The 18,593-nt window shown below is 46.0% G+C and overlaps 1 protein-coding gene across 2 annotated transcripts in view; it reads left to right on the top strand.

Moving 5' to 3' along the window:
* slc2a11a (solute carrier family 2 member 11a) overlaps nucleotides 1-16,287 on the top strand; it is an 18,452-nt gene extending 2,165 nt beyond the window's left edge. Inside the window, exons 4-12 of one of the 2 annotated variants that reach the window (XM_060062748.1) lie at nucleotides 2,329-2,453; nucleotides 2,708-2,837; nucleotides 7,367-7,515; nucleotides 10,117-10,304; nucleotides 12,601-12,711; nucleotides 13,594-13,695; nucleotides 14,341-14,416; nucleotides 15,314-15,441; nucleotides 15,947-16,287. In XM_060062748.1, the coding sequence (XP_059918731.1) occupies nucleotides 2,329-2,453; nucleotides 2,708-2,837; nucleotides 7,367-7,515; nucleotides 10,117-10,304; nucleotides 12,601-12,711; nucleotides 13,594-13,695; nucleotides 14,341-14,416; nucleotides 15,314-15,441; nucleotides 15,947-16,159 (1,222 nt within the window). In that variant the 3' untranslated portion in view covers nucleotides 16,160-16,287. The remainder of the gene's footprint in view (nucleotides 1-2,328; nucleotides 2,454-2,707; nucleotides 2,838-7,366; nucleotides 7,516-10,116; nucleotides 10,305-12,600; nucleotides 12,712-13,593; nucleotides 13,696-14,340; nucleotides 14,417-15,313; nucleotides 15,442-15,946) is intronic. The other variant, XM_060062755.1, reaches the window with a different exon arrangement.
* The last annotated feature ends 2,306 nt before the right edge of the window (nucleotides 16,288-18,593 follow it).

The raw sequence follows: 18,593 nt of genomic DNA, 5'->3' as shown, positions 1-18,593 counted from the left end.
GATTGAGAGAACTATGTTGTTTGTTATATGTCGTGTGGCCGCAGTGCCACCTGGACTAGCAGTGAATGTGTACATGCCGCTGGGCTATTTTCATGTTGGCCTTCTTAAAGATCTTCCTCTATATTGTTCTATGTCTTTACGTCTTTATGTCTGTGCGTGTGTGAGGGAGAGGGAGAAAGATGGCGCACGTTGAACTGTCAAATGATACGATCACACTCAATCACAGTGGTGCGATTAGTCTGTGTTGTTACTGTACTGTAAACTTGCCTCGTACGGGACCGCAACCACCCCAACCCGTTCCGAAAATGTCTTCCCGGCCGTGCCTCTGCCAAATTCAGGTGTTTTGATCAAGGTTTTTTTTTTTGACCAGCAACCTCTTGAATTCATACAGCAACTGTTAAGCAACTGCAACAAATTATTTCTGGCGCCGCCACTGGATATTAGTAACCCTAACACAGTATATGAGTTCCCGAAATTCAGCTGTGGTGCAGAATTACAGACACTACGAGCCAGTTGCACATTAAGCTTCCCCAAATGCGCCGTTTCGTTGTCTGTAGCTTTAATGCAAATGAGGAGGAGAGAGGCTGGTCAAGGAGTGGCCCTGAGCAGCTTTCGGCCACGGTACCATGCGCTCTGTTTACAGTGGATGTATCGCAATGGCGAGGCACACACAGCCTTTTGCCGTGTTCTGTAAATATTCTAGAACCCGGGTGCTCCAGCGGGAGTCCAGGAACTCTATATCTAAATAATATCATATTATTATAGATATCTATATCATATAATATATATTATCACGGCCAAAAGCTGTGTCCGCCTCCAGACGATATTATGAATCTCTGGTTCTTCCACGTCCATATCAATCTGAAGTAGACTGAACCACCACATGGAGGAGAAAGCGATTGTTGCCAGCGATTGTTGACCGCGATTGTCTCCGCTTCCCACTGCCCACTGCCGAGGGATCACCGCCAAGGCGGTGGTCCCTCGGCAGTGGGCAGCGGGAAGCGGGAGACAATCGCGGGCAACAATCCCTTTCTCCTCCATGTCGTGGTTCATCTACTTCAGGAAGTCAGCTTTGACTTCCTGAAGTTCAAAGTTCTTTTCTCCCAATTCCTTCTCAACCATGGCTGAGATAACCCCCACTACGAGTCTTGTTGGGGAAATACCAGAGACGAGAGTCCGACGTGTTATGCGCCATAACACCAACAGCAGAACAGTTATCCAAATAACAAGGAAGTGTACAACACTTGCTTTACAGTCCTTGAGATCTATATCTTGATAATATCGTATAATACATAGATCTCTATATCATATAATACATATTATCACGGCAAAAAGCTGTGTGTGCCTCCAGACGATATTATGAATCACAAACGACTGCGTCGGGTTCTCTGAAGTCTCTGGTTGTTCCACTTCCACATCAATCTGAAGTAGACTGAACCGCGCACTGCCAGCTGCCCGCTGCCCGCTGCCTGCTGCTGGACGGTGGTGCCTCGTGGCAGCGGGCGGTGGGGCAGCATGTCGCAGTTCATGTACTTTAAGCCAAAATTCCTTTCCCCCAATTCCTTCTCAACCATGGCTGAGATGACCCCAACTACAGTCTTGTTGTGGAAATACCAGAGACGAGAGTCCGACGTGTTATGTGCCATAACACCAACAGCAGAACGGTTATCCAAATAACAAAGAAGTGTACAACACTTACGTTACAGTGTGTGCAATCACACACACACACACACACACACACACACATGTGGCGCTCGCACGGTCGTAGCTCATTGTCTCATTGGCAGGCCAAATTCTCTGGGCGGGCAAGGCAGAGGAAGGGGAGGTAACTTGGCCCCTTATGATGACATATGGGGCCATATTCCAAATCAGCGCGCCTGAGCTTCCACTTTTTCAAAGGCGAGCAGGATACCTAGTGCTCGTTTTACACCAAACGCAAGTTTTAGCCCCTGGGGGACGATAGGCAGTGTGTAACGTGTGATTTTCATGCCATGGCACCTTTAAATAAATAATTATGAATTCAAAACGATAATTTTCTAAATTTTCTGATGCATGGATGCCAGGACTTAAAAATACACCTCATCAATACCACCTCAAAACACAAGAGGTTACAGTCAGCAGTTACCTCAAGATACTGTACATTATAAGTTAAGGTTCGGGGACATCAGTTAGTACACTAATACTAATACTCATCTGACAAGAAACATGAGCCCTATATCTGTCCTGCAGAATCTTTGTTCCATATCTAACCATACTATACTCATGAGGTATTAAAGCACTGAGTCATCTGTGGTGTTCTCCTGTGGTGTTCCCCTGTCCATCCCTAAGGAAGAAGTGCATGCTGCTGAACAACGTGTTCTTGATGTCAGCAGCCCTGCTGGCTCTGACAAGCCGAGCCGCCAGGTCCTTTGAGATGATCATCATTTCACGTGTTCTGGTTGGAATAAACGCTGGTATGTCCAAAGGTCAAAGTTCACATCATGTTTTATACCTTCATCACACATCTCAATGATTAAATAGAGTTCAGTCTTTGAGATTGAGGAAAGCCTCAAAAACAATGCACATGTAATATTTTTTAACATAATACTATTGTGAAATGTTTTGAATTGAAGCTTGATTCAGTTCCCAATAAGAATTTTAATTTTTACAAACAATAACTGTACCTGTCATTTTACTCACACTCAAATGGGCAACCCTCCCTCTGCAGGTATCAGCATGAACGTGCAGCCCATGTACTTTGGGGAGAGTGCTCCCAAGCACCTCCGGGGGGCGGTGTCGCTGTCCTGTGCCGTCTTCACGGCTTTCGGGGTGGTGCTGGGGCAGGTGGTGGGGCTCAGGTTGGTAGACCAGATATAATCAGCACATATACATTTCAAACAGATGATATGTATGTCAGCAGGTGTTAGACAAAGGGCTTTTTAAGTGGCCATCATGGGCCCTCAAACCAAGGATTTGTTTAAGAAGTGGTTCAAACACCGGTAAACTACTGAGAATGAAACTATGACTAACAATTATAAGTCAAGATAGGGCACACTGGACTATCCTTTACCAAAGAAAAGGAGAAATTACATCCCACAATTCCTTGCAGCAGGGACACTTTAAGCGCTGCACCATTCAGCTGTTCACAGAAACAATTGTGACCGACAATTATTTTCTACAATCCTAGGAATTGGCTTCTATGTCATAAATATGAGTGGATAGGTTCACCGTTAGCAACCATTATCGATGTGACAACTATTTCCCTTGTTTCCCTTTGGTGACTGGGAGCTTTTATGATTATTATTTTTTGTGAATTTGAACTTTTGTACTGAGGCAGCATTTTTCACCGGGTTATCCAAGTTTATACAGCCTGCATGAAACAACACAGTAAGAACGCACAGGGCAAAGTATCTCGGATACGTCCTTATGACTTCTCATTCACATCTTTCCTTGACCTCATGACGTTTCCCATCAAGGTCATGAGGTCATCAAGAAGTCATTTAATTGGAGTATCCGACAGTAACAACAGAGTAGATCCCTATGCTAAAGGAAGGGATCCTTGAAGCACCTTTCCTTAGCATTTAAAGAATTCTAACAGCTGTTATCTAGCCTGGCTAACGCCAGACATCATCTAAATCTACATTGAGAAGAGGTCTTCATTTTCATTATCATTTTTTCGTATTAGAGGCGTGGTTTTAGATTGCCCAGAGACGTTTATTGGGCGCTACAAATGTAAGTAAAATGTATTTATAAAAGCACATTTAAAACAGTCTGCACTGACCAAAGTGCTGTACATAGTGCATTCAGCAGGCAAAGATGAAGGCAAAATAACATTAGAATAAAATACAAATAAAAGACATGAAACCGGACATCCACACACAACAAAGGCAGTAGTGCAGAGGTCAGATAGTTAATGCGGAGGGAAGGCAAGGTTGTACAGATGGGTTTTGAGCCTTGATTTAAAGGCATAAATGGAGGGGGCATCACGTGAAGCAGCTACAGCGAAGGCCCGGTCACCTTTTTGTTGCAGTATGGAGCGGGGGATGTGTAGAAGACCCTTATTAGAGGATCTAAGGGACCTAGTGGCTGAGGGGGGGTGTAAAAGGTCTGATATATAAGATGGGGCCTGACCATTGATGGCTTTGAACACCATAAGAACAGTCTTAAAAATGATCCTTTGTTGTACTGGCAGCCAGTGAAGGGAAGCAAGAACGGGAGTGATATGCTCCCACTTTTTTGACCCAGTCAACAGTCTTGCTTCTGCATTTTGGACTATTTGGAGGCGTGATATGAGGGACTGAGGGAGACCAAGGTAGAGGGAGTTACAGTAATCCAGCCGTGATGTTATGAAAGCATGGATGACTATTTCCAGATTGTAGTATGATAGGGAGTGCAGCATAGGTATAGCCAGGCTAGCTGTTATCATGGCTGCCACTTACTTTCAGGTCATTTCACTCAATTAGTAACCTCTAGTAACCTTCCGAAGCAAAAAAGACTATTCAACGCAGGCTTGAACTTCCACTTGGCGTTTTGGATGTTTGATTGATGCTCTGTTTCTCTCTTGTGGGGAAATAACTAAACTGTAATCATGATATCTGTATTTAGCTTGTGCTTTTTACAACAACTTTAACTGTATTCCTTTGACCACACAAATGATACAGGCTCCCGATGTAAGGCATAATCATTTCTTCCAGAATTTCGCTGATGCGACAAAAACCCCCAACTTCAATACTTTTCCTGACAGTGGCTAAACCTTTCACTCCTGTCCATGCTTACTAATATAACCTTATATTCTTCCGCCTCACATGTCCTGCCTTTCTACGAATCAACTGCCCTCCCGTAACCTTTCTCCTAAAGTAGCACCTTACCTTTGAACCTTAACATTACTCCAGCATACAAAAACAATACACGCCCTCAGAAAGAACACTGGCACATGATCTGATCCCCTACTTGAGTGTGAGATTCCCGGCTTAAAAGCGAAAAACATTCATAACAAGCTATAGGACACGGGTCTAAGGGTACCATATGCAATAAGAAGACTTTAGTAGAATGAGTGAAAAACTCAAAATAACAGTGAAATACATTGTATACATGGCACTTGGCTTTAACTTCTCTCTGGTCAATCAATGTCAAATGCTTTCCGTCTTTCCTTTCTTTTACAAATATATCATTTTGAATTGAGTAGATGATAATGCAAAGGGTGTTATTCACATTGATCTGAGAACACATGAACAAAAGATGCAGGACACAGGAACACTTTTTGTTTTTGTAGTCCATATTATACCAAGAACGCAGTGATCCATCCTCTGGTTCAATAACAACACCATTCACCAAGCATATCAGGAGGCCTCCGGTTCCTTCTGGACCGGCTTCAGGGTGCTGATTTACCCGATGGAAGTCCAACAAGTCCAGGATCTTTGCGCCCAACACTCCCTTTGTGGGGCCCACTGGGACTGCCTTCCTGGTTCTAACCCCACCTCAGGGGATGCAGCTTCCGAAATCGGGCCTTGAACAAGGCTGTCAGTCCCTGAGGAGATGACCCACAAGTTGAGGAGGCCAACGTCAAGAGGGTCTGGATTCAGAAGGGGTGGCGACACCTCCACTGGGGCCCATCCCTCCACAAAACAGGGGGAACAACGTCCAACGGTACCTGTGAGTGATAAGGCTTCAGCTTGTGGACCACCTTCACTTTCACTCTTGGTCCTCCCTGGAGTAGCTAGACTAAATCATCTAGGACGTCACCCACCAATAAATATGGGCCCTCATAAGCAGGAAGGAATTTCTGTACCTTGTATTTCACTTTCTGAATGCCTTTCACCAGGGGCCAAACTGTGTCACCGACCTCGTGCTGCATACTGCAGATGTTCTTGTCATACTGGGTTTTAGCTCCTTCCACAGACTGTCCCAGAGCTTCACTGGGAAAGGTCCAGTCCTTCTCTTGGCTTTATGACATGGAGAGGAGGTGTCCTGGCTTCACTGTTCTTTGTTGGAAAACCCGTAACCAGATCAATGGTCATGTTGGGTGTCAGGCCTGTAGTGCTATGCTTGGTTGCATAGCTCCACTGGAGTAGGCTTTTTAGCAGCAATCACAAACTTCCCGTTTACCGTTGTTGCCAATCTGGACGGGGAGGGCCACTTCCCAGAGAGCGGCTACAGTCCCCGGAGGATGCCTAGCAGAACCTCCACTTCGGATGGTGGCAATGAGGTCTTACACTAATTGGAACAGCCTCTGTTAGAGAGGAGCAGAACGCTCCTCAGAGCGCTTACAGCAATAACAGAGTTCGTAATTGTACAACTGTACATTTCTTATTCGTACTTATCCTCCCTAGCGTCGCTGGAATGGTCCTCTGGGGCCATTGCTTTCGCTGTCAAGTAGAGGGCAGTTTTTCTGAAGATGTCCTACACCAGCAGAGAAGTGGCATCTGACCTCAAGTTTGATGAAGCTAGCCTGGCTACCCCTTCCGTATCCTCGATTCATGGTGGGGCTCAACACTCCAGGTGGGGGCCAGCCTCAGTGAAGACGTTCTCGCTCGACATGTTGGTGCACCGGAGCCCCCCGGGGTCTACGCTCCACCACACCCTGTGCGCTTACTCATGAGCACGGGCTCACATGGGCGGTCGCTCCTCCCGCAGCTTCTGGAAGGTTTCCACGTCACCAAGTGGGTTGGTAATAATCTCCACACAGAGAGCGTCATTCTCTGGCTCAGGATAGAGGCCATATGCAATGCAGACAAATATCATCCCTCAGCGTACACTCGTGGGGCATCATGCTGTCGCATGTTCAGCCTAGGCATGTTCAGAGGATGGCTTGTCATTTATTGTCGCTGTATGTGAACTAAGTGAGCCTTTGCGGACCAAATGTGGCATCCTCACGGCCATCACACATATTAGTTTATACAGCTATTTGTCGGCTGTCACCTCTGGAATGGAAGGGTTTGAAATGCAAACCAATGTCAGGGCCAAAGGGCAGCTATTACTGCCATGGTCGTGCTGGGACTTATTCACCTAAACATGAATAAACCCTCATTGGAAAGATATTAAACTATTTTAATTAGTGGTGACCGTAAACCGTAGGACAGAGAGCAACCTATTGACAAACATCGGAGTACTTAAGCATTTTTCTACCAGGGTATTCGTTTTTTTCAATCCTTTACTAATCTGGAATGTCTTTTAAATTTAAATATCATCATTTTGGTGCTTGATATTGTGATTTATATTTGTATAATCTGATAAATCACAGATATTAATTATGGTATCATGATATCATAATTTTTCAAATTGAATGAAATATGTATGTATAAACACACTCACACACACAAAATCATTGCCATAAGCAGTGTTTGCGACATGTTTCATTGGTCTTGGTCTCCAATTGTTTCCTTGGCAGGGAGATCTTAGGCAGTGAACCATACTGGCACTACCTCCTTGCGAGTAACGCCATTCCTGGCTTCATCCAGCTGCTCACCCTGCCCTGGTTCCCCGAGAGCCCCAGGTACCTGCTCATCGACCGGGGCGACAAGGAGGCCTGCATCAAAGGTAGCACACATATGGATATAAACATGGATATATATGGACAAATATATGTTGCAAGCGCTGTGAATGTGGCGCATGCCATGCTGTTTTCTTTCATTTCTGTTATATATCATTTCTTTTTTTTAGGGTAGCATATAGAGAGTGAGAGAGTGAGAGAGAGAGAGAGAGAGAGAGAGAGAGAGACATACACACACACCCGTGGACATTTATATTTATTTATATATCAGATGTGGCTCCCCTTGGCTCCCCTAACTGTCACCAGGGCCCCGTTTCCCGAAAGCATCGTTGGTAACGAACGTCGTGAATACGCTCATAGCTAACGAGGACTCCAGGGGTACCCGTAGGATGCTAAGATCATCGTTAGCCTACTATAGCCTCAGTGGCATCAGTCGAGCCTGCCATCGCCTCCCTAATTCTGGCCCCTGATGAGGCTCTGAGGCCAAATGCCAGGTGTCCTCGGCCACAGTGCAGGGTCACAGACGACCTGTCAAAAGTCTACGATGCAGCGGGCGCATGGGTCGTATTGGGAACTCCCTTTCCCACCTGTTGCTGGGTCTTTCCACCTCTCTGCAGCATGCCCAGGTCGAGCCGTCGCTGCAGAGTCTGAGTGACGCCTCATTGCAGGGTTTTGCCCTCATGTCGAGGGAGTTAGGGCGCACTATGTCCACCCTCGTACAGACTCGCCGCCAGGTGTGGCTTGCGCAGTCGCCCCTGACAGAGACGTGTAGGAGGGTCCTCTTTGCGGTGCCGGTGGAACCAGGGGAGCTTTTTGGGTCAACTGCCCTGGAAGCACTGGAGGGGGCTGCCCGAGCTAGGCAGACCAGGCAGCAGCTGTCCGGTCTGAATAGGAGTGTGTCCGCTCCTAGCAGGCCTGGGGGCCCCTCGGCAGGCCCCCAGCGGCGCTTTCAGACACCTGATTACTCCGGTGGCCTACGGAGGTCTCAGCGGCCTGCGCAACAGCCTACGGATGGCTTTCGGGCCCCCGAACGTCTACCTTCCTGGGTTAAAAAGCGTAAAAATATCTCCCCATCAAGGCCAACAGCAGAGTAGCCTACGAAAAGAATAGACTGCAATAATATGAATGCTAAAGATATTAAAACACAATTGATTAGGCCTAGGCCGACATATGTATCAGTCCTAATCCTGAATGCAGTGTGCGTAAATTTTTTCACAGCATTTTCCCCCCTGAAATAATTCCATATTAACAAAAATCAAAAATAGCTTGTGTGACAACTACATTTATCTTAATGTGCTGATTTCTGAAACGTGCTTCGCGCAGCAAAGAGAGCCGACTTTATCTGATTCCGCCTAAGGTTTCATTGACTGGCGCGCACTCTCTAGAATGTTTGTAGACATAAAAAATGCAACGCTCCATAATTCAAACACAGAGGCTAGGCATTAACACACGGCTATTGCTGACCCGATTAGGAGAGCTTGTTCTAGATCCTGCCCAAATTGTTGGGCGGGATGGTCTTTTTACACTGCCAAGCCGGTTTGGTCGCAGCTTGGCACGCTCAGCGATTTTACCTTCTTATCTCAAGTTTCCTTTGTAAAACCGAGGGGGTCAAATCCCCCTTTCGTCACGGCACAGGCTTTCTTGGTTCACTGGAGAAGGCGGGGCTGCGCACGGAGTCTCTGACCTCTTTAGAATAATTTGCATTATTGCATACTCCCGAATGTTACATTTTTTATGAATGAAGACACCCGCATGCAATAATGAGTTCACGTCTGAGCGTAGACTACAAACGCGATTAACTGTGGTCAGGGATGTTCGTTACTGTCTAGACACGGTCCAATAAATAGTGAACTGCATCCGAGCCTCAACGAAGAGCCTATAGTGCTTAATGCAAACAATCGCAACAAAAAACGCCTGCAAAAATTCTCCGACACCCGCTGGTCTCAGCATGTTGCATGTCTACAGTAGCCTATGTCTTCTGTCATTGATCAATATGAGGACATTTTAACCACGATGGTTGAATTAAAATCAGAGGGAGACAGCAAGTGCAGCTCGAAAGCGACCTCCCACACAAGAGCAATGGAATCATTTGATTTTATTATGTGCCTTGTGACGTGGCGTTTGATGGGTACATTTTGGCTGCGCATGTATTTTTGGAATTTTTAATTGCTGCAATAAATTATGTTGTTGTTGACTTCTAATATGTCTCTATCTTTGATGTTGAAATCTAACAGTAGTCTATGAGTAATATATCGGCGGTAACCACTGTTTTTGGTTGCGAAATTGCGCCAGCTGGGCATTCCGTGGTATTGGATGTGTTTTAATAAAACGTATCCAATGCACGGAATGTCCGCTGGTGACGCCACTGAGGCTATAGTAGGCTAACGATGATCTTAGCATCCTACAAGTACCCCTGGAGTCCTCGTTAGCTACGAGCGTTTTTACGACATTCGTTACCAACGATGCTTTCGGGAAACGGTGTGAAAACTGTACGATGCTCGTACGACGCAATTCATGATCCACTTAGGCTAACGATGCTTTCGGGAAACGGGGCCTAGGTCCAGGCCCTGTGTGTGTTATGCTCTATGTGTGTGTGTCTCTGCCCGCCCTGTGTGTGTTATGCTCTATGTGTGTGTCTCTGCCCCCAGCCCTGAGGCGGCTGCGGGGCTGTGAGGTGCAGGCGGGCGAGCTGGACGAGATGCTGCAGGAGCAGGCCCAGAGCAGCGGGGTGCGGCCCAGCAGGCCCTGGGAGCTGCTGGCCGACCGCGCCCATCGCTGGCAGCTGCTCTCCGTCATAGTCATCAGCAGCGCCATGCAGCTGTGTGGCAACGACTCGGTGAGGGGGGAGGGGGGACAGAGGGTGAGGGCCCTCGAGAGGGTTAGGGCCCTAGAGACGGTTAGGGCCCTAGAGACGGTTAGGGCCCTAGGGAGGGTGAGGGCCCTAGAGACGGTTAGGGCCCTAGAGATGATTAGGGCCCTAGAGAGGGTTAGGGCCCTAGAGATGGTTAGGGCCCTAGAGACAGTTAGGGCCCTAGAGAGGGTGAGGGCCCTGGAGAGGTTGAGGGCCCTAGAGAGGGTTAGGGCCCTAGAGAGGGTGAGGGCCCTAGAGAGGGTTAGGGCCCTGGAGATGGTTAAGGCCTTAGCTACGGTTAGGGCCCTAGAGAGGGTTAGGGCCCTAGAGACGGCAAGGGCCCTAGAGACGGTGAGGGCCCTAGAGAGGGTGAGGGCCCTAGAGAGGGTTAGGGCCCTGGAGACGGTTAGGGCCCTAGGGAGGGTGAGTCCTAGGGAGGGTGAGGGCCCTAGAGATGGTTAGGGCCCTAGAGACAGTTAGGGCCCTAGGGCGGGTTAGGGCCCTAGAGATGGTTAGGGCCCTAGAGACAGTTAGGGCCCTAGAGAGGGTGAGGGCCCTAGAGAGGTTGAGGGCCCTCGAGACGGTTAGGGCCCTAGAGACGGTTAGGGCCCTAGAGAGGTTGAGGGCCCTAGAGACGGTTAGGGCCCGAGAGAGGGTGTGGGCCCTAGAGACGGTTAGGGCCCTAGAGACGGTTAGGGCCCTAGAGACGGTTAGGGCCCTAGGGAGGGTTAGGGCCCTAGAGAGGGTTAGGGCCCTAGAGACGGTTAGGGCCCTAGGGAGGGTTAGGGCCCTAGAGATGGTTAGGGCCCTAGAGACGATTAGGGCCCGAGAGAGGGTTAGGGCCCTAGGGAGGGTTAGGGCCCTAGAGATGGTTAGGGCCCTAGAGACGATTAGGGCCCGAGAGGGTTAGGGCCCTAGAGACGGTTAGGGCCCGAGAGAGGGTGAGGGCCCTAGAGACGGTTAGGGCCCTAGAGACGGTTAGGGCCCTAGAGACGGTTAGGGCCCGAGAGAGGGTGAGGGCCCTAGAGACGGTTAGGGCCCTAGAGACGGTTGGGGCCCTAGGGAGGGTTAGGGCCCTAAAGAGGGTTAGGGCCCTAGGGAGGGTTAGGGCCCTAGGGAGGGTTAGGGCCCTAGAGAGGGTTAGGGCCCTAGGTCAGGGCAGAAAGAACTTCATGTTTTCTGCCCATATTGTAAAACACCAACAAATTGTCTGCGTCCAATCAGCGACCAGAGGGAGTGGCTGAGATCAATGACGTTAAACTCAGCTCTCATTGACGGACGTCTTCACGCACGGTGATTGGTTTGTTTACAGCCAGCGAGCAACGTGATTCCCAGCCAAATGTTAGCGATTGGTTATGGCAGATCCAGAGTGGCGCTTGGCAGATCCAATAGTTGTAAAATTCCCCGCCTTCAAGTGAGTTAACGTTTGTCAATTGAGTAGGGCCCCGTTTCCGGATAACGATGGATCCATGCTCGTACGATCATTCTCACGATTGAAAATCCATCGTTAGAATGATCGTGGACGCAACAAATATCCGACCTACTGCCATTATTTTGCTGTTTTCTTTGGGTGCTTTATCCATTTTGTATTGTGCTGTGCTACTGCCCTTCTGGGCCAGCCGTGTCTTGATAGAAACGTAATCTGAGGGGACTAGCTTGGTGGAGGATTACCTATCAGATTATCATTTTAGCCCCGGGGTTTGGTGGCTGGTTCCTCTGACTCTGTGCTGGCAGCAGGTTGTCGGCACTGCGTTGTTTGTTTCTATAATTCATCTGTACATGATATATATACACAGGTATCAGGTGCACAATCATGTTTGAGACCGGGACGTGTTGACCTGTCTACGCCCAGGCCTGTTAGAAATGTGATATTTCACCATCAATATTTGACACGGTGTTTTGATGCGTGCAATGTGTCTCATGTAGCCTATCTATAAATAATAATATCAAGCAGCTTTAAGATGCTTTTATCCAAAGTCACATACAATGGATAATATAATTGATATTATATATTTTCAGGATATATTATCATTGAGCAGAGGAGTTAGACCTATTGCTCAAGCCTGTAGGTTTTTATTTTTGCAATGGATTGTACTTTCCAATACAAAACGCTGTGTATTTCTATGCATGGTACAATGGGATTGATGCAGTGAATTAGGGCTCATAACATGGGCTATGTAGAAAATGCTCAGCTGAGCTTATAAGAGGTGAGTTATTTGAGCTGAAGCACACAGAACAACTCATGAACCGTTGCAGAACACTTGTCCTATTGTCCCTCCAGATCTATTTATATGCATCATACGTGTTTAAAGAGGCTGGGATTTCCGTAGAGAAGATCCAGTACATTACCATTGGTACTGGCACATGTGAATTCTCTGCCTGTATTCTGTGTGTAAGTATAGTGTTTGTCCTTATTCATTGTGACACTATAGTGTGTGTCCTTATTCTGTGTGTGAGTGTAGTGTGTGTGTTTGTGGTCTGTGTGACACTATAGTGTGTGTCATTATTCTTTGTTACATTATAGTGTGACACAGCATAGTGTGTGTATTCTATGTGTGAGTATAGTGTGTGTCCTTATTCTGTGTGTCAGTATTCTGTAGTTCAGTAGTGTCAGTATTGTGTGTTTCACTATAGTGTGTGACAGTATAGTGTGTTTCACTATAGTGTGTGTCAGTATAGTGTGTTTCCCTATAGTGTGTGTCAGTATAGTGTGTTTCACTATAGTGTGTGTCAGTATAGTGTGTTTCCCTATAGTGTGTCTCAGTATAGTGTATTTCACTATAGTGTGTCTCAGTATAGTGTATTTCACTATAGTGTGTGTCAGTATAGTGTATTTCACTATAGTGTGTGTCAGTATAGTGTATTTCACTATAGTGTGTGTCAGTATAGTGTGTTTCCCTATTGTGTGTGTCAGTATAGTGTATTTCACTATAGTCTGTGTCAGTATAGTGTGTTTCCCTATAGTGTGTGTCAGTATGTTGTGTTTCATTATAGTGTGTGTCAGTGCTTTTGTGTTTCCCTATAGTGTGTGTCAGTATAGTGTGTCTCTCTATAGTGTGTGTCAGTATTCTTCAATGGGTACACGAGAAGTAGTGAGCTAGACTCGTTATCCATCTCAACTTAAACCCTCAATTCTGAATAATGGAATATTAATAATATTAATAATTTGTACCTGCTAAATTATTTGATTAGTACCTGCTAAAGGTGAAAGGTTGATCATGTCACATACAATCCTAACAAAAGAACAATAGTTATTTGTGATATTTTCTTCCAGAACCTTCTGATAGAGCTGAAAGGGCGCAGGTTCATGTTGATGGGGGGCTACATCCTGATGTGCTGCTGGGCGGTGGTCTTCACCATCGCCCTGTCCTTTGAGGTAACCACCAACACAACTCTGAATGCCTTTCTCTGGGTTTGTAATGAATGTAATCCAAGAGCATCAGGGATATTTCTAGCGCTACAAAGATTCTTTTGATGGACAAATTGTAATGGACAGGGAATAGGCATTTACATTTAGACATTTAGATCAGGGCGTTACGCTTTTATCCAAAGCGATTTACAATTAGTACATTTGTCAGAAGAAAGCATTTTATATGTTAAAGGCATAAAACATATTTTTCTGGTTTCCTAGGTATTTCATCAAAGTGCCTGGTGTGGTTGCTTTAGGGAATATTTGAAACATCAGGTTTATAGCATAAACAAAGTTTACATTAATCTAAAACAAATTGTTTTGTTTTATATATTCATCTTAACATTTAGGGCATCTAGCGGATGCCTTTATCCAAAGCGACTTACAATAAATACATTTGTCAGAAGAAGGAGAAACAACAATATATCGCTGTCAGTACAGTAAGGATGTTTAAAGAACAAAGCACAAAGCACTTAGAATCGCTAGGTTAACCCATTCCCCCTATGCAACAAAGATATCCAGGATATGATATAGATATACCTATGTTCATTGAAAGGCGTTGTTCTTCATTCGATGTTGTAAAGCTGTGATTCCTGTGTCTGAACTCAATAGCATGTGGTCTCCTGGATGCCCTACCTGAGTATGACCTGCATCTTCACCTACATACTGAGCTTTGGCATGGGCCCAGGTCGGTCCACACTCACTACTCATTTGAGCTGTTCGTAGCTTTGGGAACTTTTTCCAACGTATCCCATGACATTCACCCTCACCTCTCCAACTGACCTATATCATCACATTTACCTTGTTTTAATACACCCTGAACCTCCAAGAATAAGAATCATTTAGAAAATGAATAATAAATGCAATGTAACAAAACGTGTCTGATCAGAACGTGTGGCATAAAAATATGAACAGGATTGGATTTCTTTAGGATCATATTTTGGCATTTAAATAGGAACATGATTTGAATTCTTTAAGATTAGAGTTAGGGTCACTCATTATGATTCGGCCCCAAAGGGATAAACTCACCGAACTAATAACTATTGATACGTTAACACAAAAGCCAATGGGTCAGAGGCTGCTAAATAGATTAGCACAATCCACTAAAACGTCCCCCTGAAGATGTGATGAGAGACACCCGCTCACGTGTGACTCAAGCACACATTCAGAGCAAAGACGGCAAACATCTGCGATGGCGTCACCTTGGTACAGCCCACCACGCTGGGTCTAGGGGTGCTGATGTGTGTGTGTGTGGCCCCCCAGTGGGGGTGACGGGGTGCTGATGTGTGTGTGTGTGTGTGGCCCCCCCAGTGGGGGTGACGGGGTGCTGATGTGTGTGTGTGTGTGTGTGGCCCCCCAGCGGGGGTGACGGGGTGCTGATGTGTGTGCCCCCCCAGCGGGGGTGACGGGGTACTGATGTGTGTGTGTGTGTGTGGCCCCCCCAGCGGGGGTGACGGGGTGCTGATGTGTGTGGCCCCCCCAGCGGGGGTGACGGGGTGCTGATGTGTGTGTGTGTGTGTGTGGCCCCCCCAGCGGGGGTGACGGGGTGCTGATGTGTGTGTGTGTGTGTGTGTGGCCCCCCCAGCGGGGGTGACGGGGGTGCTGCCAACGGAGCTCTTCAGCCAGACGGCCCGGCCTGCCGCCTACATGATCGCCGGCTCCATGATGTGGATCAACCTCTTCATCGTCGGGATGCTCTTCCCCTTCTTAGTGGTACGGTCCGTTGGCATACACACACTTACACACGCATACACACACACACACACACACACACACATACACACGTATAAACACACACACACACACACCCACACACACAAATATAAACACACGCATACACACTCATACACACAAATACACAAGTATACAAATACACACACATATACACTCATATATACACAGACACATAAACATACATATCCATACGCATATACACCCACCAACATACACACACATAAAAACATACACAAACGCCCATACACACACGCATAAACACACATATACACAAACGCCCATACACACACACGCATTCATACATATATACAGAAGCATACACACAGAACACACAAACATAAACACAGATACACACACAGATACCCACATAAACACAGACACATGCAAACATATACATACACACACACACATACAAACACATCAACACACATATACACACACACGCATACACACATATACTTATCTTCTGTCTGTCCTACCGCAGAGTTCCCTGGGCCAGTATTGCTTTGTGCCGTTCGCTGGGGTCTGCCTGTTATCTGCCATGTTTGTTGGCTTCTTTCTCCCTGAGACAAAAGGCAAGACCCTCTCAGAAATCACCAGCGAGTTCAACAAGCTCAACTTCAAAGGCCAGCAGGAGAAGAGTTTGTCTCCTACCCAGTATCAGCTTGGGGAAGTGGGCCTCTCCACCTCTCTATAGAACACTTTTATTTTGTCTGCTAGCTTCTGTATACATCAGCGGTTGTCAAAGTGGTACGAGTGTCCCGGGGGTACCTGGATGGACCAAGGGGGTGCTCGAAATGAGTCTCTGATTTATCCCCCTAACAGTCTGACGGTACGAAACAAGTCTCAGTACGAAACAAACAAATGAGCCCGGTGTCACAACACCCCCCTTCCTCTGAACCATGAAGGAAACTCGCACTGACAGATGTACTCAGCCCACCCCTGGTTGTTGATGAACGTTGCCATGAAGACTGAGACATTTTGTCTGAAAGATTACCAAATGTTTTTTAGTGTCTAGTCAGTAGTGTTTGATTAGTTGAGAACTGACACATTTATTAATATTTTCGAAAGCACAGATCTTGGAAAGTATTCGGTGGGGCACACACACCTATGTTTTGATCTTTGCGTGGATGTCACGACTATGACAATAGAGCAAAATAATTAACTTGTAACCACTAACCATGATCAATCGAATAAAAAAGTATGTTTTCGTGCAAAGGAAAATACAATTCCTGTAATACATTGCTCTTCATAGCCTTATGTAGATTAAGCTTAATCACACCCTTTTGAAAATAATTGTTAATGATGGATGAACAGCCCAAACACAAATGTCTCAGTAAGGACATATGGAGCCTGCTGATGGTACGGCCTGTTGTGATGCTTGGTGAGCTAGTCCAGTACAGTACAATGTGTGGCTATAGTCCAGGTTGTTACTGACCGATTCTGTTGACCTGATGTGTTATGCTGTGAGCGTGAGTTTAGGTGCAGACCTAAACCTAACCTGTTTGAAATCCGAATAAAAAGCAGGAAACAGTTGAAGTTCTGTCTCGTATTATATGTTATGTATATCCACAAAACGATGACTGGGTTATTCCTTGGAGCACATTAATTTACTATTTCAACAGTTAAGCACTTGCATTTCTATGTGATTTTAGTGTATTTATAAGACGGGATGGTTTAAGTCAACATATGTCAAGCGGGAAATATTTAAGCGGGGACATATTATGAAAACAACACTTTTCCTGGGATTTGGGGTGTGGTTTTGAGTGTCTGGTGCTCCAACACGCATGCAAACTTTGAAATAAGTCTGAACATGATTTTTTGAGTGAGACATGCATTTTTTAAAGTACCCCGCCCACAGTTAACAAACGAGCGAGTCAGTTTCGGCTCCGCCTCCTACATAGGAAGGGGATTTTGTGGACCAGCAGACGAGCAGCTCCGGCGGGGGGAACTCGGCGGCAGCCCGGCAGCTCAGCTCCGGGAGTGCAATCCGAAGCTTCGGCAGCAGTCCGGAGGAGAAGACATGGAGGAGAAAGGGGTTGTTATCCCGGAGCTGAGCTGCCGGACTGCCACCGAGCTACCCCCACCGGACTTTTGCCGTCGAGGTGTCCGGGCTCGGCGGCAGTCCGGCAGGGGTAGCTCGACGGTGTACTCCTGGAGCTGAACTGCGGTAGACACGTTTATTTTTCCTAAAAGCTATTTCCAGCAAACAGCTTCAAAAACATATCTGGAACTCAAATACTATGTTTACTTGTTGGGAAAACACCATAATATGTCTCCTTTAAGTAAATGGGAGGTGAGTATGGACAATGCGGTTCAGTCACGTGAAGACAATTCTCATCTATGATTGGATTTAGAATTTGAACCAGCAGAACAAATTGTAGATACTTTATGTTAATGCCATAGGCTCTTGTCAAATTAGAGCTTGATTTGGGCATTAATAAATATATTTTCTCAGAGTGTATCATTGGCCTTTTGATGTTAATCAAAATTAAATGAAAGATTCATGTCTTTTTTTTTTTCCTTTTTTCTTGAACAAATATAAATAAATCCCAATATGCATTAATTGTATCACTTTATAAGGACAGAAACTCATATTTCATATTATTGTTGTTGTTGTTGTAGTAGATATTATTTATAAGCCGTTTATTTTCTGTTGAGTGAACTTGTTATGTAGTCCATGTATTACTAAATGTGAAGAAGTGAATCGTGGGCCAAGTCAACACACGTCACTACAGCGAAGATAGAGGAGAAGCTGAAGCTGCCACTTCCACCCAGAATAAGTAATGCATCTCCATACATTCAACTCACCATAAGTACAGGGTACATACATTAGTAATGGCCATAGCAGGCTAAATACATTACTAAGAGAAAGTCATCAAACACATTTTTCATGGTAAAAATAATAATATCTATACATCAATTTGTTCCATCTCTAGTTTTCTTTTGTATTGGTTCATCCAAGCTAGCGTCTAGGTCAAACCCCCCATACTGATGCATTTAGGCTTGCTCTTCCCAGTTGATCGTTCCAGGGCCGGCTCTAGACATTTTGGTGCCCTAAGTGATATTAACATTTGGGGGCCTGTAATGCCAAATTTGTACCGGCTGCCAAATTTGTACCGGGCGCGTCA

Source organism: Gadus macrocephalus, chromosome 1, assembly GCF_031168955.1.
Source record: "Gadus macrocephalus chromosome 1, ASM3116895v1".
NCBI classification, from domain to species: Eukaryota; Metazoa; Chordata; class Actinopteri; order Gadiformes; family Gadidae; genus Gadus; species Gadus macrocephalus.
This window is presented reverse-complemented; position numbering and strand designations above follow the sequence as displayed.